The sequence below is a fragment of the Schistocerca serialis genome, chromosome 2 (genome assembly GCF_023864345.2).
Source record: "Schistocerca serialis cubense isolate TAMUIC-IGC-003099 chromosome 2, iqSchSeri2.2, whole genome shotgun sequence".
NCBI classification, from domain to species: Eukaryota; Metazoa; Arthropoda; class Insecta; order Orthoptera; family Acrididae; genus Schistocerca; species Schistocerca serialis.
The window spans coordinates 975,534,052-975,556,650 of NC_064639.1; the positions used below are offsets into that span (position 1 = coordinate 975,534,052).

Here is a 22,599-nt window from a genome sequence, read left to right on the forward strand (position 1 = left end):
AATCTGCCCTCAGTCAAACTCAGATCTTGCACCTTCCCCATTCTACACATGGACAGCACACTTAGTGACACTACATGCTCTGTGCATGTGTGACTAGCAGCCATCCATCACCAGGTGATGCTGCACTTGCCTGGATGAGTTAATATCTATAGTAGGTCGGTGGTCATAATGTTCTGCCTGATAAATATATCTTTCAACCATTACCAAAAGGTAGAGGTGGAGTGACTTAGATCTTTGTAACAACTGAAAGCTGATGAAAAAATGTAAAATTATATCTTATTAAAATAGCAAATACAGGCACTGTAGTTAACTGTCTATGAGCGTAATTTGCAGATGTGGGAAAACTGAGAAAATTACTTAGAGATAATGGTATACAATTTAAGAGTGACAATTTTTAGCATTGGAAGGGTAGGGAATATTACCATGTCAGAATACCATTCTCAGTCTAACTCATCTGCAGGGAATCAAACAGACTTCATTGAACGCATTGTTCAAATAGACAAACACTTTGGATTCAAATGATTCTGGAGCTTCAAGTTATTTTAAAAGAGTTGCCTCATTTGTCTATGGGTCTTTCATTAGTAAAGGTATTAAATAGAAGTGAACAGCTATTAAAATCATTTGAATGGCCAGAAGATACAATCAAATATAAGGGCAACACTCAAGGACGTATGGAAAATGAATTAAAGAAAACATCTCAAAGTAAATGAAGGACCATAACCATATGCTTCAATACCAAATTTTAAGATAGACGATATGGAGTTGGTCAAGGCCTATTATATCACATACGCAGAGGGAAATTAGCAATTTCTCTCGCAAACATGAAGGTCCATAGAAGGTAACAAATATTCTACATTCTAAAGCAGCACCTGTTCCAGATCCTTCAAGGAAACGGAATATAAGAACACTGATGTGATTAAAAAGTTTATAACTTAAAGAAAAGACCTCAAGAGGGTTCACAATCTATGAACTTTGTAGGATGATGGCTACAAGACTCCAGTTGTCTGTTATATTCCTTACTATTTAGATTTCTTCCCTTTCACTATACTATCTACAGTGAAGAGTTGTTTGAGACATTTACTAATGTATACAATATTAATTCATGCATAGTTGATGATAACAGACACTATGGGCTTATTACATAATATTTATGAGTGATAATATTTTTGTCTAATTTCTCACACAGCATATTTATGCAACTGTAGGACGATACATATAAAATAAATAGACCATCTGCAAAAACTTCTATGAAGGCTCAAAGCTAAAATTTAGTGAGTACTAAACAGTCTAATACAAAATACACATCATAAACACATTCCAACTCCCATAACATACAGTCTACAGCATGTGTTACCTATTATTTTTATACAACCATTCATGATGAGAAAGTACTGATCCAGTAAATTAAAAAATAAATAAAAAGCAAGCAGCCTTGTCTTTATGTTCAAATAAAAATCATTTATAAACTTTACAAAGCCTGCAAGACACAGCAAATATGAAATAAAAGTACAAACATTTTTCTTCTGTACTACATATACTAATATTTTTTTGAAGTTAAAAGTTTCCAGAATGAGTTTCCGAGTTCGAGTCTCGGTCGGGCACACAGTTTTAATCTGCCAGGAAGTTTCAAGTTAAAAGTTCCTTAATAGGAACTATTTTAGTTTGGATGTAAAACTGTCTGTCAGTTATGTTGTGTCAGTATGTAAATGGCAAACATTTTTGTGACTGTATATTGACTTAGTTGAGACACTGAAAGCTGACTGAATACTGAATGTCTTTTGTTCTTAAATCTGTGGACCAAATACCTACATACAACCTGGACACAGCACACTGATTTTTGAGTATGAGACTTCTACAGAGTTCTGTTATTCACGGTGTTCAGGAAATTGCAATTAGGCAGAAAGCTTTGCTCAGCCTTTATTCTAGAGACAAGGAACATCGAAAATGGTAATTTTCTGTTTGCCTTTCATCTGCGTAAGTCAGTGGAATAAGGAAAGTAACTTTCCACAGATAAGACAATGAGGAGACACTTTTATATGTAGTGAATTGTTTCATGCAATTGTTAATTTGTCATGATGAATGAAAACACTTCTGACAGCTAGTAAAACTTTGATTTTAAATGACTACACTAACGATTTTACAGCTTACAGAGACACCTTCAGCTGCAACAAAAATTATTAGATTACTCCATCAAAGTGACCCCAATGTTCTCAGCCAAGTCACTGCCATTTAGAGAATACTGCGAGCTGCATTTCAGTGTCTGGTTTGAGATAATACTTGGACATGCAATGAATGGCCAGTGTACTGGTACAATCTACCTGGCAACATTAATAGAGGATATTACATGGAACGCCTTCCCAAGTAGCCCAAGTTCATCCAGTTTTTAAAATATTGCAGATACACTACATATAAAATTGTTTGCAACCTATTAATTTACTGTTTTCTTTATGCACAATAGCCTCAATGGTACAGAAACAAGTTGTTACCATGAAATTCAAATACTTTCATCCTACACCATGCACTTGCCTCTGGAGAAAAATCACTTGAAAAAGAAAAAGAGGTTATTTTATGAGGTCTGGCTGTCTGAGGACAAATCCTACCCCATCACTCTTTGATTTTCCAACACATGTAATATCACCAACTAACCGCTGTGGTGATGTACTGTTAAAATTTCAAGCAAAGTTATGCTGCTGGAATTTGTGTGTACTGGACATTCAGGGATCAATTAGAATGCAGAATATTATACTTTTGGTGAGGAAATATGTCAGTCAAGAGAAATAAAGGAAAGAGCATAAACAATTTTCATGCTGGAACTTAAGAAATGCAACAGCTCATTTCCTGACCAGCAGTGGCAGTATTTAGAAAGTACGTAAGGAAATGCAAATATTGGCTTTAGGGAGGTTACAAAAATCTGACATCATCATTTGGTGCATTATTTGAGAGGGCTGCAAAGTAAATAAAAGCCCTCATTTCTCTGTGTAGTTTTGTAAATTCTTTTAAAAGTGAAATGTATTTCAGCCACGCGTCAAATGATAAAAGTTAGTTCAAAATGCTCTAGCCTTAGTATTTACCATTGAATCTCCAGTTGGCCTTATTAAACAGCAGTTCTATCTAGGAGTAAACGTATGGGATGATTTAAAGTGGGACAACCACACAAATCTACTAGCAGGTCATGGAAATGCCAGACAGATTCATTAGCAAAATCCTCAGGAAATGTAGTCCACTCACCCAGAAGGTAGCTTACAAAACTTTGTTTTGACATCTTTTGAAAACTGCTCATCACACTGAGATCTGTATCAGACAGGACTGGTTGAGGAAACAGAAAAGATCCGAAGAAGAGCAAAGCGTTTAGCTACAGGTTCATTTAGTAAGCAAAGAAAATCTATTTATTGAACATCATAAACTTTGTCTCCTTCAAAGTTATCTCCCTAAATATAATACATTTGAGCCAGAACTTTTTTAAATCTTGGGAGCACTTATGACACTTTTCATTATGATGTTTAGCTCCTTCAGGGATTCTGTTTTTATTGCATCAATTGTGGCAAAACAATGAACTTTCATGGTTCTCTTCAGCCTCGGCAATAGAGAGAAGTCGCAAGGGACCTTGTCCGGCAAATATGTTGGCTAAGACAACTTAATGGTTTTGTTTCTAGCCAAAAAATCACGAACACGCATAGGGGTGCAAGTGAGAGCATTACCATGGGGCAATTTCCATGAGTGGTTTTGCAACAATTCTGGTCATTTTCTTCAGGTTGCTCCAGGCAAATGGCACATAATTTCCAGGTATTATTTGTCCCTTATTGATCTTACGAGCACAAGGCAGGAACTGGTGATGCACTATCCCATTGTAATTGAACAAAACAGTGAAAAGAACCTTTATATGTGACTGAACTTGTCAATTTTTTCTTCTTTTTTTTCTTTTCGGTTTTGGTTCTTCAGACAATTTCCACTGGGACAATTGGGCCCTGGTTTTTACATCATACCCATATATACCCATGCCGTGTCACCTGTTATATAACCTTCTTTAGAAGTTTTGGATCATTGTTTACTTCACTGAGCAATTCCTGAGCAATATCTAAGCAACGTTGTTTTTGGTTGAAATTCAACAATTTCAGAACGAACTATGCTGCTACACGTTTCATGCAAAAAATATCAGAAAAATGGCTTGGCATGAGGCAAAGGATATGCCAACATCACAAGCACATTGTCTGATGGTGATTGGCTATTTTCCAGGACTGTTTTCTTCACTTCATCCATATTGTCATCAATCATCAATGTGCTAGGGCGTCCAGGGCGGTAGTTGATTTCAAAATCTTCTCGACCTCCTTTGGAACATTTATACCATTCATAAACTCTTGGCTTACACATAGTAAGTTCACCAAAAGCCAAAGTCAACTTTTCAAATGTGGTGCTGCACTTTATTTCATTTTTCAAGCAAAACTTAATGCAAATTCTTTGATCCCTCTTTCTCAAAAGTAAAAATTTTCCAAGCACTTAAAAACACACACAATCTGTTTGACTGTGAACGATAAACTACAAATATTGAAAATGCAAACATGTATCAGGAACACACGTACCAACAATGTAACAAAATTTTGAAAATCTGATGTATAAAAGCCCACAAAATTAAAATAAAATTCTCATTACTTTTTGATTACATGTCATAAATATATCACGAAAATACCATGAAAATAAAATTAGAGAGATTCGAGCTAACACAGAGGCTTACCAGCAGTCTTTCTTATGTGAATCATTTGCGACTAGAACAGGGGGGGGTGGGGTTAGTGACTATGACACATGAAGTACCCTTCAGCATAGATGATAAGATGGCTTGCAGAGTATAAATGTTCATATGCAAAAATAATTCTGAAAATATAGTGTAATTGGATTTATACAAAATCTACTCATCAAGGGGTGGCACAAGAACACACACAAAGTTTGCTGCTGTAATACCTTTTGTATGTGTGTTCTCCTGCCGCTACTTAGTGAGTAGATTCTTTATCTATTACAGAGTACATATGTAGATGCAGATGTAGATGTAGATGATTGAGTCACTGCATAGGTCGCAAACTGATAATACGTATAGACGAGATGGTGACTCAAACTTTCAAAGTAGTATACAACTGGAGAATTTATATACTATCTGAATACAACTTTAAATGTTCTGAACTGTGAAAATTGATTTGCCTTGGGTAAAAGAGCCCTCTAAGACAGCACAATTGAACTGACTGGTTTGATATATCCAAAGAGCCAGAAAATTATCCGAGAAATTTATAAATTAATGATGCTCTTAAGGTGTAACATGCCAGCAATACTTTCATCTTCAGCATGATTTTTAATATTTAGACCATTATAGATATATCCCTGGCAATACTGTTTCTAAAACATTTACTAATTATAAACTTTCATAAGACAATTCTGAGATTTTCAACCTTGCATATAGCTCAGTTAGGTGTAACATTCCCAATTTCTATCAATTCAAATGAGTCATGTGCAAGTTCATCTTGGATAATTTTGGTAGCCCACTAAACAGAAGACGCCTAAATTTTGGTATGTCTCTTCTGGCACCATGTGATTTCTATATCGTCCTCTTGATTTTTTGTACGCCCTTTCATCTTTCACAACTATTTTCTGTTTACCACACTTTTCCTTTCATCTCTGTCGTTATTCACTTACCTCTTCCCCTGCTCCTCTGGTTAAATACCTTTTTTCCATCTGCTCTTCTTGGCTCATTTCCCACGAGGGTAATCACCAACAAATTTTACAAGTTTACATAAATACTGTTCTTATGTCACTACACTAATCATCTAATCTGGTTATTTACATGCCGAAATACTGAATTCAATGTACTTTTTCTTTTTTTGTCAGTGTCACTCCTGCATTTGTAATGTGTTTACCTTAGGTTATGAGGTTTACGCAACTAAGTACCAATAAACAAAGTTTTGTGAATGTGCTTTTTGTTTCTAAGGAAACTTTTTTCTGGTTGTTACAATTTAAATTACAAGCATTGTGAAAATAAATGCACCAATGAAGAACTTACGAAACAGCTAAAACATCTCACAGCAGTACGTGTGAATAGTGCTTCCTGTTACGTGTTGCTATGCTGCACACAGTGCTATATGTGACTGGTTGGCTTTCCTTAATTTTGTGCATTGTTCCATCTAGAAACTTCCTTTATTGTTGGATATCCATCATTAACTTACTGGAAATTATTTAGCACTAGCTGTTACCAACGAAATTATTTAGCACTAGCTACTTCGTGCCGCTGCTCTCTCATATCCCTAGCTTTGTTACAATGAGAGGCAGTGAGTAAGTAAGCTACTGTACATGCAATAACATCAGCTGCCCTCACGACTCTCCTCTCCCCCGAGCTATCCCAAAGCACAATGTCTCAACATGCACAGCATCACTGCCAAGCAGAGCATACAGAAGGGCATGGGCAGGAGCGTGCTTCTATGCATAAAGCTACATTATGTAAGAAATACTGTGGAAGTGTGGATTAAACACATCGAAGACTGTAAGCATTGTATTTATGACTATTACATCATGTAGCACATATCAACCAATAAAACCATTTTCACGAATGTGTTGTTGTCTTCAGTCCAGAGACTGGTTTGATGCAGTTCTCCATGCTACTCTATCCTGTGCAAGCTTCTTCATCTCCCAGTACCTACTGCAACCTACATCCTTCTGAATCTGCTTAGTGCATTCATCTTTTGGTCTCCCTCTATGATTTTTACCCTCCACGCTGCACTCTGTTACTAAATTGGTGATCCCTTGATGCCTCAGAATATGTCCTACCAACTGATTCCTTCTTCTAGGCAAGTTGTGCCACAAATTTCTCTTCTCCTCAACTCTATTCAGTACCTCCTGATTAGATATGTGATCTACCCATCTAATCTTCAGCATTCTTCTGTAGCACCACATTTCAAAAGATTCTATTCTTTTCTTGTCTAAACTACACTACTGGCCATTAAAATTGCTACACCACGAAGATGACGTGCTACAGACGCGAAATTTAACCGACAGGAAGAAGATGCTGTGATATGCAAATGATTAGCTTTTCAGAGCATTCACACAAGGTTGTCACTGGTGGCGACATCTACAATGTGCTGACATGAGGGAAGTTTTCAACCGATTTCTGATACACAAACACCAGTTGACCAGCATTGCCTGGTGAAACGTTGTGATGCCTCATGTAAGAAGGAGAAATGTGTACCATTACATGCCGACTTTGATCGAGGTCGGATTGTGGCCTATCGCGATTGCTGTTTATCGTATCGCGACATCGCTGCTCGCGTTGGTCAAGATCCAATGACTGTTGGCAGAATATGGAATTGGTGGGTTCAGGAGGGTAATACGGAATGCCGTGCTGGATCCCAACGGCCTCGTATCACTAGCAGTCGAGATGACAGGCATCTTGCTCACAGGGCTGTAACGAATCATGCAGCCACGTCTCGATCCCCGAGTCAACAGATGGGGACGTTTGCAAGACAACAACCATCTGCACCAACAGCTTGACGTTTGCAGCAGCTTGGACTATCAGCTCGGAGACCATGGCTGTGGTTACTCTTGACGCTGCATCATAGACAGGAGCGCCTGCGATGGTGTACTCAACGACGAACCTGGGTGGACAAATGGCAAAACATTTTTTCTGATGAATCCAGGTTCTGTTTACAGCATCATGGTAATCGCATCCGTGTTTGGCGACATCGTGGTGAACGCACATTGGAAGCGTGTATTCGTCATTGCCATACTGGTGTATCACCCGGCATGACGGTATGGGGTGCCATTGGTTACATGTCTCTGTCACCTCTCGTTCGCATTGACAGCACTTTGAACAGTGGACGTTACATTTCAGATGTGTTAAGACCCGTGGCTCAACCCTTCATTCGATGCCTGCGAAACCCTGCGTTTCAGCAGGATAATCCACGACCGCATGTTGCAGGTCCTGTACGGGTCTTTCTGGATACAGAAGATGTTCAATGTAGATGTAGACTGCTGCCCTGGCCAGCACATTCTCCAGATCTCTCATCAGTTGAAAACGTCTGGTCAATGGTGGCCGAGCAACTGGCTCATAACAATACGCCAGTCACTACTCTTGATGTACTGTGGTATCGTGTTGAAGCTGCATGGGCAGCTGTACCTGTACACGCCATCCAAGCTCTGTTTGACTCAATGCCCAGGCATATGAAGGCTGTTGTTATGGCCAGAGGTGGTGGTTCTGAGTACTGATTTCTCAGGATCTATGCACCCAAATTGCATGAAAATATAATCGCATCAGTTCTAGTATAATATATTTGTCCAATGAATACTCGTTTATCATCTGCATTTCTTCTTGGTGTAGCGAATTTTAATGGCCAGTAGTGTATTTATCGTCCATGTTTGATTTCCATACGTGCCTACACTCCGTACAAATACTTTCAGAAACGACTTCCTGACACTTAAATCTATACTCGATGCAAACAAATTTCTCTTCTTCAGAAACGCTTTCCTTACCATTGACAGTCTATACTTTATATACTCTCTACTTCGACCATCATCAGTTATTTTGCTCCCCAAATAGCAAACCACCTTTACTACTTTAAGTGTCTCCTTTTCTAATCTAATTTCTCAGCAGCACCCACTTTAATTCAACTACATTCCATTATTCTCGTTTTGCTTTTGTTGATGTTCATCTACTATCCTCCTTTCAAGACACTGTCCATTCTGTTCAACTGCTCTTCCAGGTCCTTTGCTGTCTCTGTCAGAATTACAATGTCATCGGCAAACCTCAAAGTTTTTATTTCTTTTCCATGGATTTTAATTCCTAATCCTAATTTTTCTTTTGTTTCCTCTACTTCTTGCTCAATATACAGATCAAATAACATTGTGGATAGGCTACAACCCTCTCTCACTCCTTTCCCAACCACTGTTTCCCTTTAATGCCCCTCTACTCTTGTAACTGCCATCTGATTTCTATACAAACTGTAAATAGCCTTTTGCTCCCTATATTTGATGCCTGCCGCCTTCAGAATTTGAAATAGAGTATTCCAGTCAACATTGTCAAAAGCTTTCTCTAAGTCTACAAATGGTAGAAAAGTAGGTTTGCCTTTCCTTAATCTATCTTAAGGTAAGTCATAGGTTCCTTACTGCCTCATGTGTTCCAACATTTCTACGGAACTTCCCCAAGGTCAGCTTCTACTAGTTTTTCCATTCGTCTGCAAAGAATTCGTGTTAGTATTTTGCAGCCATGACTTATTAAAGTCATAGTTCGGCAATACCTGTCAACACCTGCTTTCTTTAGGATTGGAATTATTATATTCTTCTTGAAGAATGAGGGTATTTTGCCTGTCTCATACATCTTGCTCACCAGATGGTAGAGCTTCGTCAGGGCTGGCTCTCCCAAGGCTACCAGCAGTTCTAATGGAATGTTGTCTAATCCCATGGCCTTGTTTCGACTTAGGTCGTTCAGTGCTCTGTCAAATTCTTCACGCAGTATCATATCTCCCATTTCATTTTCATCTACATCCTCTTCCATTTCCATAATATTGTCCTCAAGGACATCGTCCTTGTATAGACCCTCTATATACTCCTTCCACCTTTCTACTTTCCCTTCTATGCTTAGAACTGGGTTTCCATCTGAGCTCTTGATATTCATACCAGTGGTTCTCTTTTCTCCAAAGGTCTCTCTAATTTTCCTGTAGGCAGTATCTATCTTACCCCTAGTGATATACGCCTCTATATTCTTACATTTGTCCTCTAGCCATCCCTGCTTAGCCATTTGCACTTCCTGTCGACCTTATTTTTGAGACATTTGCATTCCTTTCTGCCTGCTTTATTTACTGCATTTTTGTCATTTCTCCTTTCATCAATTAAATTCAATATCTCTTCTCTTACCCAAGGATTCCTATTAGCCCTCATCTTTTTACCTACTTGATCCTCTGCTGCCTTCAGTATTTCATCACTCAAAGCTACCCATTCTTTTCCTATTCTATTTCTTTCCCCATTCTTGTCAAGCGTTTCCCAATGCTCTGGTTCTTTCTGTTTATCCAGGTCCCATCTCCTTAAATTCCAACCTTTTTGCAGTATCTTCAATTTTAATCTATATTTCATAACCAATAGATTGTGGTCAGAATCCACATCTGCCCCTGGAAACGTCTTACAATTTAAAACCTGGTTCCTAAATCTCTGTCTTACCATTATATAATCTACTTGAAACCTTCCAGTGTCGCCAGGCCTCTTCCACATATACAACCTCCTTTCATGATTCTTGAGCCAAGTGTTTTAGCTATGATTAAGTTATGCTCTGTGCAAAATTATACCAGGCGGCTTCCTCTTTCATTTCTTAGCCCCGATCCGTATTCACCTACTACATTTCCTTCTTTCCCTTTTCCTACTATCGAATTCCAGTCACCCATGACTATTAAATTTTCATCTCCCTTCACTATCTGAATAATTTCTTTTATTTCATTGTACATTTCTTCAATCTCTTCGTCATCTGCAGAGCTAGTTGGTATATAAACTTGTACTACTATGGTAGGCGTGGGCGTCATATCTATCTTGGCTACAATAATGCGTTCACTATGCTGTTCGTAGTAGCTTACCCGCACTCATATTTTTCTATTCATTATTAAACCTACTCCTGCATTACCCCTATTCGATTTTGTATTTGTAACCCTGTATTCACCTGACCACAAGTTTTGTTCCTCCTGTCACCGAACTTCAGTAATTCCCACTATATCTGCCCCTGCCCGATTAAGGGATCTGACATTCCATGCTCCGATCCGTAGAATGCCAGTTTTCTTTCTCCTGATAACGACGTCCTCCTGAGTAGTCCCCACCTGGAGATCCGAATGGGGGACTATTTTAACTGTGGAATATTTTACCCAAGAGGACGCCATCACCATTTAACCATACAGTAAAGCTGCATTCCCTTGGGAAAAGTTACGGCTGTAGTTTCCCCTTGCTTTCACAAGTATGATAAAGGGAAAAAGTCAAAGAGTAAATATTGTTTCCCACTCCTGTGATATTCTTCAAGTTGATAAGTATTTTGAACTACACAATTTATAAAGTAGTCCGTGTTCTTCCTCAGGGTTCAAGCTGTTCCCATACCGAATTTCATCAAAATTGGCACAGCAGGTTAGTTCTGAAAACATAACTGATAGTTACTCCCGCATTTATAATATTAGTATGGATAATTTTCACTTATGATTTTTTTTTTTCTGAGATCCAACTCTGATGAACTAAAGCCTACACAATGCCCCAATCGATGCTCAACTTACCTGTGAAATGCCATAAAATATCATCCAATAGTTTAGAGAAAAGTTTTCAGACAGACAGACATGACAGTTTTACAGATTTATTATTAGTATAGACAAGCTAAGATGTGAGAATTAAGTATCATAAAAACTATTCATGACCCATGTGAGCAATTAGTATAATTTTATTACAGATGAGAAAACTATTTCATAAAGCATATGTAAAACAAATTAGCCAGATACCTGAAATATTACAAAGATTTCCTCTTTGTTGCGGCGAGCCTCCTTGTCCCCTGAAAGTATGAGCCTCGTAAGCTCCAGTAGGCCATGACCACGCACAGGTATTAAGGGATCATAAGTCTCCACAACAGCTTTGAGATATGCAGCTTTGCCATCTTTTGGTTTTCCGCCTTTATCTTTCTCCCCAGCATTGTTCGTCTTTTTCTCTCCGTTCTTCTGGCCATCCTTGTTACTGAAGGCTAGCATACGATCAGCTGCCTTCTTACCCTCTGCCAGAGCAGCTTTCTTCTTGTTCTTGTTGGTGGTAGGTGGGGGTTGCTGCTGCTCATCATCTTGCTTCTCTGTTTTAGCGGGGACATCCTCAATCGGTTCAACTGTGCTTTCAGTAATAACACCATGTGTCACAACCTTGTTGTAGATCTGACTGGCCAGGTGGCGTAGTTCCTCATTTGCAACCTGCAGAAATATAAACCAGAATCACATTAGTTCTTCATACAGTAAATCACTACTATCTGTTTTTCATATTAAAACTTTCCCCAGGGTAAAAAAGAAGATGTACATACAAAACATTTATCAGGATAGGATAAAGCATTAGGTACCTGCTCCATATTACACTAGTGAATGCACTTGCAGGATGTGAGAAATGATGTAAAAAGACCTACAAAGATATTCCATATGTTACATATGGACAGATTTCTACTATACAATGTCAAAGTTTTTATAAAATGGACACTTCAATAGTTCAAGATATTTAGTGTGGTTTTTAAGCTTACTATTAAAGCTTTCATCTTTCTTTATGTATTATTCTAGAAAACATGTTTCCACCTCTAGCCATATGAGGGTACAAAAGGTGCCCAGAACTTAAACATTATTGCTTTGGTGGTCTACATGTTCAATGTGGGAGGCATAATGTTGCATTGGTTTACTGGCCTCCAAATCTTTGAACATGATACTCTCACCAGTCAAAATTATTGTGAAACTAATCCTTCCTCATGGGTGTCTTTACAGGAATGCATTCAGCCCTGGCTTCATTTTTATGGATGACAATGTGCGAACGCATCAAACTGCACAGGTGAAGCAACTCTTGTAATGAGAGGACATGGAATAAATGGAATAGGCTGCCCCCTCCTCCAACTTAAATATCATCTAGCGCATGTGGCATGTGTTGGAGAGACATATTGCAGCATGTCCACATGCACCAACAACAATCCATCATTTGTCAACTGCACTGATGGAGGAATGTAGCACACTGCCACAAAAACTACTTGCCAACCTCGGGGCCAGCATGGGAGCACACTGCAGAGCATTCATTGCCTTCTCCACTGCTCACACATCCTATTAACAGCCATGTCTCACCTTATGTAATGTCCAGAGGACCATAATGAATCATGGTAACTTCAGGATAATTAATGTTTGTGAGTAAAAGTGTCATTTTTCTTCAGCTCATCATGTATTTCTTTCAGTTAAGTTCTTAACTATGCTGTAGCAGTTCTTTCTAAGTATGGTCCAACTTTCATCCAGCTGTGTGACTTGTACTTGACATTGAACTTCATTGAAAGTTATTTTCATTCTTAATGTTTGCACACCAATGTATGTTTCAACGTTATTTGGAGAAACATTTTGTGTTGAGAATCATACCATCATTGTTCAGTGCACAGATGGTTGTGTCTTGGAGTTAATATGAACACCAGTGGGTAGGATGGTGGCAGGACAAGGGACAAGAGGGATGGTGTCATAGAAGGCAGTGGGCTAATGAGTTGGGGGGGGGGGGGGGGAGAGTGCAGATGGGGGGGGGAGTGCAGATGGGGGGGAGAGTGCAGATGGGGAGGGGAGAGTGCAGATGGGGGGGGGGAGTGCAGATGGGGGGGGGGGAAGTGCAGATGGGGGGGGGGAGAGACAAGGAGGTAGAGGAAGTGATGCAAGGGTGGATGGCAGATGTGGGTGTGGAGGAAGCAGAGAAGAGAGACAGAAGGGGTGGGGTAGTGAGTGGGAGTGGGAGGGGGAGGGGGAGGGAGAGGGGAGGGAGGGAGGGAGGGAGAGAGGGGGGAGGGGGGAGAGAGGGAGGGAGGGAGGGAGAGGGGGGGAGGGAGAGAGGGGGGAGGGAGAGAGGGGGGAGGGAGAGAGGGGGGAGGGAGAGAGGGGGGAGGGAGAGAGGGAGGGAGGGAGGGAGAGAGGGGGGAGGGAGGGAGGGAGGGGGGAGGGAGGGAGAGAGGGGGAGGGAGGGAGGGAGGGAGGGAGGGGGAGGGGAGAGAGGGGGGAGGGGAGAGAGGGGGGAGGGGAGAGAGGGGGGAGGGGAGAGAGGGGGGAGGGGAGAGAGGGGGGAGGGGAGAGAGGGGGGAGGGGAGAGAGGGGGGAGGGGAGAGAGGGGGGAGGGGAGAGAGGGGGGAGGGAGGGAGGGAGGGGGGAGGGAGGGAGGGGGGAGGGAGGGAGGGAGGGGGGAGGGAGGGAGGGAGGGGGGAGGGAGGGAGGGAGGGGGGAGGGAGGGAGGGAGGGGGGAGGGAGGGGGGGGGTACCATTCTGATCCAAACCTCCCCACAAACCCTTCATGGCTCCCTGACCATGCCTTGGTAACTTACTCTACCTTGTACGTCTCCAAAAACTACCTCCAGCCTCTTTGAAACACACTGCTTCGTAACACCAATCCCATAACACAGTTGTCAAAATTCTTGCCAGAACTCTGATCCCTGTAAAGTCCCAGTATTTTCTAAAGGCCTTACTTTTTACACAAAACCTGTGTTTACCCATGCTGGATTCATAAACAACCTTCTTTCCTTTACTTGTTTGTTGCAGTGGAAATATTTCTTTGGCACACACCCCATATACATAACCTCTATTAAAACAGTTTGAACTTCCCTGAACTGTAATCCTCCCCTCCTTACACCCTCATTCCCAGTAATCTTTCAGGAATTCCTCACTTTTAACATGTTCTCACCTCCCTTTCCTGAATTCCTCCCCAGTGAGACCAACATCATTCCTGCAGAACACACAACTATCCGTAACTCGAAAACCAGTCCAGACATTATTGCCCTTACTGCTACAAAGGCTCCACCATAGTGGTCATGAATTGTAGAGACTATGTGGATGAAGTTCTCCACCAACTTTCTGATATCTCTGCATACAAACCTTATGACCATGATCCATTCCCAGAAGTCCAACATGAACTCCAGTAATTCCATAAGGCATCAGGTGCACCCCAAAACTTGAGTTCCTTTTCTTACACCAGGAACCCCCAAGTTCTCCTACCTTTACTTACTCCCCAAACTCCAATGAACCAACTCTACAGGTATCCCTAATGGCCATCACATTGTGTCTGGGTATAATGCTCCTACAGAACAAACCTCTGACTCTGTTGTTTTTGTGCAGCACCTCCAAACTACTGTCCCTAGCCTCAAATCCTACATTCAAGAGACTGCTCATATCTTTCACTGCCTAACCACAGTTACTGTCCCATTAACCACCATACTCCTTGTTGGTCACTGTGGATCTGACATCCTCATACGCCAACAACCCCCTATCTTCTCCAACATTGTCCTGATACCAAACCAACCACCTCTCTCCTAATCAACCACATCCTGAATCACAATTATTTCACTTACAAAGCCAAAATCTATACACGAAACCCATGGTACTGCCATAGGTACTCGCATGTCACCTTCCTATGCCAACTTATTTATGGTTCATCTGGAGAAATCCTTCCTATCCAGTCAACTTATAAAACCCCTTACCAGGTTCTGATTCACTGATGACATTTTCATGATCTGGTCTCATGAGAAGGGCAACCTTTGTTCTTTCATCAATAACCTCAACATGTGCTCCCAAATCCACTTCATCTGGTTCTCATCTCAACCCATCACCTTCCCATATGTTGATCCCCACCTCTCAATGGCTTCATAAATACACCTGTTCATATCAAGCACACCAAACACCAACACAGGGTCTCCACTCTGACAATGGTCACATGTTTCACATCAAAACACGTCTTCCTTACAACCTCATCACTCATGGACACTGTATCTGCAGTTGAAAACAGGAGTTGTCTAAATATAGTGACATGATTATTGGAGTCTGTATTGACAGACAATATCCTATCCAGCCCATTCATAAACAAACCTCCTGTGCAACCCCATCCTCTGATGCCAATAAACCTGTTATACAGGCACCAGGCAGCACTCTTCTGATCACCCAGTATCACCCTGGCCTGAAAAGCTCAACCACATCCTTCATCTGGGCTTCGACTACCTATCGTCGTGCTTTGAGATAAGGGATATCCTATGCAACATATTACCAACACCCCCAAAGTGGAGTTCCACCACCCACTCAACCTACAGAATATCTTTGTCCATTTCTATTCCAACCTGTTCTGCACCCAAGGATCATTCCCTTGCACTCGGCCCAAATGCAAGATCTGTCCCACACATCCACACACCTGCACTACCGCAGTTCAGACAAAGAAATCTCTAGCCCAATAAAAGGTAGGGCTACATGTGAAAGCTGCCATGTTGTATATCAGTTATGCTGCAATTACTGTGTAGCACTGTTTGTGGGCATGTTAGGTAACCAACTGTCAACTCCCATGAATGGCCACAGCCAAACTATGGCAAACAGCAAACTTGACCATACAGTTGCTTCGCTATGCAGGCCATTTGGATACCTCTCTCTGGCACAATTGTTTTATTAACTATGCAAGTATGGAATTCTCTCTGTAACACATCCTGCGTGCATTCCGCTCTAGTAATCCCCCCTGACCTAAACATCTGATAATCTGTTTCCTACTGCTTCAACTTAACGTTTCCCTACTCTCATCGCCCACACCATTCCTTCCCAGTCCAGATCGTGTAATGACTTCTCTCACCTAACCAACCCCCCCCCCCTCCCCCCATGTGGGTATTCCCTCCGTACCACCCACCACATTATCTTTCCTGTTTCCACTTGCCCTGAATGAGAACTCACAAAAAGTGGTTATAGTGCTGGAGTACAGGAATAAATAGCATGAGCACTTCCATGAAGAAAACTGTTGGAAACAAAGATGTGGAATAAGAAAAGAAGGTGTCAGTCAGTACAGTGACTAATCTCCCAAATCCTTCCAGAAATAGAGGCAAAGTTTACAAATATTTTTAATTGGTGACATATATGAAATTAACTGTCTGATGCAGGGTATTCTGAGGGATAAAACTATTATGAACAAACCTGATTACAGTGAGTGAAAGAAACTAACAGCTCAGGGCAGGGAAGCTGATGAGACATTATTAATTTCTTGAATCACTCACAAGGAAGATTTTATTATTGTTACACAGACAAAACGAAATATAAATCTGAGGCAGAAAGGCAAATCCCTTCTCGGCAATATTTCTCACATACACTATGTGATCAAAAGTATCCGGACACCCCCAAAATATTTCATATTGGGTGCATTAGGTACACCATATCAGTGACCTGAGTAGTCATTAGACATTGTGAGGGAGCAGAATGAATGCTCCACGGAACTCACGGTCTTCAAATGTGGTCAGCTGATTGGATGTTACTTGTGCTGTATGTCCGTACACGAGATTTCCACACTTCTAAACATCCCTAGGTGCACTGTTTCCAATGTGATAGTCAAGTGGAAATGTGAAGGGACATGTACAGCGGAAAAGCGTACAGGACGAGCTCATCTGTTGACTGACAGACCGCCGACAGTTGAAGAGGGTCGTAATGTGCAATAAGCAGACATCTATCCAGACCATCACACAGGAATTCCAAATTGCATCAGGATCCTCTGCAAGTACTATGACAGTTAGGCAGGACGTGAGAAAACTTGGATTCATAGTCGAGCAGCTGCTCATAAGCCACACATCACACTGGTATATGCAAATGACACCTCGCTTGGTGTAAGGAGCATAAACATTGGACAATTGAACAGCGGAAAAACATTGTGTGGAGTGACAAATCACGATACACAATGTGGCAATCCGATGGCAGGGTGTGGGTATGGCGATTGCCCGGTGATCATCATCTGCCAGCGTGTGCAGTGTCAACAGTAAAATTCGGAGACAGTCATGTTATGGTGTGGTCTTGTTTTTCATGGAGGGTACTTGCACCCCTTGTTGTTTTGTACGGCACTATCACAGCACAGGCCTACACTGATGTTTTAAGTATCTTCTTGCTTCCCACTGTTGAAGAACATTTGGGGGATGCTGACTGCATCTTTCAACACAATCGAGTACCTGTCCATAATGCAAGGCCTGTGGCGGATTGGTTACATGACAATAACATCCCTGTAATGGACTTTCCTGCATAGAGCCCTGACCTGAATCCTACAGAACATCTTTGGGATGTTTTGGAATGCCAACTTCATGGCAGGCCTCATCGATACCTCTCCTCAGTGCAGCACTCCGTAAAGACCAGTCTACCATTCCCCAAGAAACCGTCCAGCACCTGATGGAACGTATGCCTATGAGAGCAGAAGCTGTCATCAAGGCAAAGGGTGGGCCAACACAATACTGAATTTCAGCATTACCGATGGAGGGCGCCACGAACTTTTAAGTCTTTTTCAGCCAGATGGCTGGATACTTTTGATCACATTGTAAATTCACATGCTTCTAAATTGGAAGTTTTACTTTTCAATTTTTCATGATTTTAGTTAGTGTTCAAACAAAAACCACTAATCATTACAGTAGCTGTACCCACCGTGTCACAGATCATTTTCAGTGGTTCCACAATGCTCTCAAAAAGAGCACCTTCAAGTGGAGTGTTGGCTGAACTGTTGACAGCCACACTCAAGATCATGAGAACAATGAACAGGTGTTCATCCAGGCTGTCATCACAGTCTGAAGAAACGGTACTGGCAGCGTCACCATTCTCAACCGTTGTCCGCTCTGCTAGCTGGCGTGCATCTTTTTCCAATATAAAGAAAATATACCGCACCAAGTAATTTGGATCGCTAAAAATTTTCTGTTTCACATAGTCACTCTCTGACAGTGCAGTGAGCAACTGTGCTGCTATAATAGTTCTTTCACTGTCACATTCTGTTGGAACCTTGATGCGGCATGTGGCAGGGTTCGGGAAAGATGTTGCACCTCCTGTGATATAAAGTGAGAATTAATATTTCCATTGTACTCACATTACTTAAATGTGTTTTATCTTAAAAATGTGAATAAACAACTACTACATTTTCATTCACTGGTTTCTTTATCATGCCTATGATGTCAACTTGACCACACACACGAACAAGTTTTCTTCATTTATGAAGTTATTGCATGTGGATGCTCTGTAATGTAACAAACTTTGATGTTTGCAAGAAACTACTCGTGAAAATGAAATTAATGTTTTGAAATTTTGACAATTCTTTGCATCAATGTTCTAACTACAAATTAAATTTGGAGAACACTCCAGCTTTCCTGAGAAATCCAAAGTGCATTGAAAGAGAAATTCAGTGCAAAATGATTTGCCTGATCTATCTTTTTCCATATTTACTTTCACTGAAGAGAAGTTCTGTAATTGTGCCAACTCACTGATTACAACTACAACAAAATACAGCTAAATCAGCTTATATTTCACTCCACTAAATCAGCTTGCAAGTGTGTCATATTATGGTCAAGGCAATGACAGCAAGAATTCAAGTAAGAGCTCTCATGCCCAAAACAATTTGGCTCAGCATAATCAAATTCAAAAACGTGTTACTTTAGGGCTAATATACAGTAAACTTTATATTCCAAATACGAAGACTACTCTAATGTAACCTTACCTGTATACTAGCATAAACTTCTTTTCACACAACACACTAAATAACAAGAGTATTACTGTGAAATTCAAACATAAAGAGAACAAACCATCATCTTGTGCATTGTCCAGAGGCTCAAAGAAGACATGAAGCAAGGCAAGGAACAAGTTAGTTGTTATCTCTCCTGTCTTGTCAGCATTGTTGAGGAGCTCAAAGACACAATCAGCCGTGTTCTCAAATGCCTCTCGGCCAGATGGTGGTGAGGGAACACGCATCTTGCCTCCTTTTGCACTAACAATACCATCCCTTTCACGCACTTCCACGCCACCACCAGAAGCAAAACAGAACTCATACAGTGGATTCATCTGTAGCAGTCCATCACTCCCACTTTCATCACCAAAGATGAATGATCTGAACACATCCCCGAACACCTCAGATCTGAAGTTGCACAAGATTCTTGACAGCAAGTCTTCCACCTGGTACAGTAAGAAAAACATAACCAGATCAGCATACACTTATTAGACATACTGTAGTAGCTATTACTGAAGACTTTTTAATTGCGTCTTTCTAGAGATTTGGAGCAGTTTTCTTGTTTCGTTCCATAAAATTTTTCAGTTTTTTAAACTTCCTATGTGCAGAACACTATTATCCTAAAAATCTTTAAGTGTTGGTGGATGCTGAATTTAAATTTAAAATAATTTATCATATTTAATGACAATATTATAAAAAGGATAGATTGCCACTCACCGCATAGTGTAGATGTAGAGTCACAAACAGGCCCAACAAAAGGACTGCTGAACATGTAAGCTTTTAAAAAGACTGCTAAACACACAAGCTTTTAAAAAGACTGCTAAACACGTAAGCTTTTAAAAAGACTGCTAAACACGTAAGCTTTTAAAAAGACTGCTAAACACGTAAGCTTTTAAAAAGACTGCTAAACACGTAAGCTTTTAAAAAGACTGCTAAACACGTAAGCTTTTAAAAAGACTGCTAAACACGTAAGCTTTTAAAAAGACTGCTAAACACGTAAGCTTTTAAAAAGACTGCTAAACACGTAAGCCTTCAGTCAAAAGGCCTTCTTGAGTATGTAAAACACACACACACACACACACACACACACACACACACACACACACAGAGAGAGATATATATTCACACAAACACAATTTGCACACACGACCACTGTCTCTCGCCTCTGAGGCCAGATTGCGAAGCAATCTGGTTGGTGATGGAAAGGAGGAGGCTGGGGTGGGGAGGGGGAGGGATGGGAGGAAAGGGGTGGGGGATGGCAAAGTGCTACTTGTGGGAGCGTATAGAGACATTATGGAGAGAGGGTAGGGTAGTCAGTAGATTAGGAGGAGGAAGGGGAGGGGTGGGAGAAGAGAGTGGAAAAAGAGAAGAGTAAAAAGACAGTGGGTGCTTTGGTGGAATAGAAGGCTAGTGCTGGAATGGGTACAGAGAAGGATGAGCGGGGGAAGGACAGTGACTAATGATGGTTGAGAACCACGAGGTTATGGGAACATAGGATATATTTCAGGGAGAGTTCCCACCTGTGCGATTCAGAAAAGCTGCGTGTTGGTAGGAAGGATCCAGATGGTACAGGCTGTGAAGCAGTCAGTGACATGAAGAATGTTTTTTTGGGCAGTGTGCTCAGCAACCGGGTGGTGATGTTTCTTGGTCACAGTTTTTCGATGGCCATTCATGTGAACAGACAACTTGTTGGCTGTCATGCCAATGTAGAATGCACCAAAGTGGTTGCAGTGGTGTGATATACACGACTTCTTTTACAGGTATAGGTCATACTTGTGACAGGACTGGAGTAGGAGGTGGTGGTGGTGGTGGTGGTGGTGGTGGTGGTGGTGGCGGCGGTGGGAGGATCTATGGTACTGGTCTTGCATCTAGGTCTACTACAGAGAAATTAATTCTGTGGCAAAGGGTTGTGAGGAGAGATGGACGAGGATATTGTGCAGGTGTAGTGGGCAGTAGAACATCACTCTGGGAGCGGTAGGAAGGTTAGTGGGTAGGACAATGTACATTTCAGGTCGCAATGAGAGGCAGCCAAAACCCTGTTGGAGAATCTGATTCACTTTCTCCAGTCCTGGGTGGTACTGAACCATGAGAGGAGTGCTTCTTTGTTATCGCACAGTGGGTATGTGGGAGGTGGTACGTGACTAGAGAGACAAGGCTTGGGAGATCTGTCTCTGGACAAGGTTGGGAAGGTAATTTTGGTCTGTGAAGGCCTCAGTGAGATGCTTGGTATATTTGGAGCGGGACTATGCATCACTACAGATGAGATGACCTCGAATGGTTAGGCTGTGTGGAAGGGACTTCTTTGTATGGAATGGATGGCAATTGTCAAAGTGGATGTGTTGTTATTGGCTGTAGGTTTGATGTATGAGGGTAAGTCAAAGTAGTTATAAAATTTTATTGTAATCAAATAGGAAACTTACAAAAACATAATTTTTTGACATAGTCTCCTCGCATTTCAATGTACTTGATCCATCATTGCACAAGCTCCCTGATGTCCTCATAAAAGAAGGTTCTCGGTTGAGTTGCGAGCCAGGAATGCACCGCTTCTTTCACTGCTTTGTTGGAGGCCAATCAATGACCCCTTAATGCCTGTTTGAGTGGACCAAACAAGTGATAGTCAGAAGGGGGAAGGGGGCAAGATTGGGACTATATGGAGGATGATCCAGTACTTCAAATTTGAGTTTCTGGATCATTTCAGCAGTGTGGGCAGCAGTATGCGGACAGGCATTGTTGTGCAACACCACAACACCGTTTGACAGCAATCCTCGGCATTAGCTTCGAAATGCAGGCTTTAGCCTGGCAGTAAGCATCTCATTGTAACGTACACTGTTTATTGTTGTGCCCCTTTCCCCATAATGTTCCAGTACTGGACCTTGTGCATCCCAAAAAAACCGTAAGCATCAGTTTTCCTGTGGACTGTTGGGTCTTTAACTTTTTCTTGCACTGCAAACTTGAATGTTTCCATTCCATACTCTGCCGTTTACGGCTCGTAATGATTGATCCATGTTTTGTCACGAGTAATGATCCTGTCTAAGAAGTTACCCCCTTCGTTATCACAGCTATCCGAATGGTTTTTGCAGATGTCCTAGCGCATTTGTTTATGCAACTGTTATAGTTGTTTTGGGATCCATCTTGCACAAACTTTATGAAACTCAAGTATGTTGTGGATACCGTGACTAATTTGCAGATGATGTGCCACTTTGTCAATAGTTAATCGTCTAAGAGAATCATTTCACTTGAATGCTCAATGGTTTCTTCATTTGTGGCGGTAAACAGTCATCTGGCTCCTTCATTGTGCGTAACACTTGTGCGACCATTTCGGAATTTTTCAATCCATTCGTAGACACTCCATTGTGGCATAACACTGTTCCTGTACTGTAGCGAAAGTCT

The 22,599-nt window shown here is 41.2% G+C and overlaps 1 protein-coding gene across 2 annotated transcripts in view; it reads right to left on the reverse strand.

Annotated features, from left to right (window-relative positions):
* The window catches only part of LOC126458381 (transport and Golgi organization protein 6 homolog), a 108,344-nt gene that overhangs the window by 12,078 nt on the left and 73,667 nt on the right, over positions 1–22,599 (reverse strand). For both annotated transcript variants that reach the window (XM_050095363.1, XM_050095361.1), the window contains exons 9-11: positions 19,289–19,655; positions 18,147–18,538; positions 11,484–11,936 (exon numbers count right to left, since the gene is read on the reverse strand). In XM_050095363.1, coding sequence (XP_049951320.1) covers positions 11,484–11,936; positions 18,147–18,538; positions 19,289–19,655 — 1,212 coding nt within the window. The remainder of the gene's footprint in view (positions 1–11,483; positions 11,937–18,146; positions 18,539–19,288; positions 19,656–22,599) is intronic.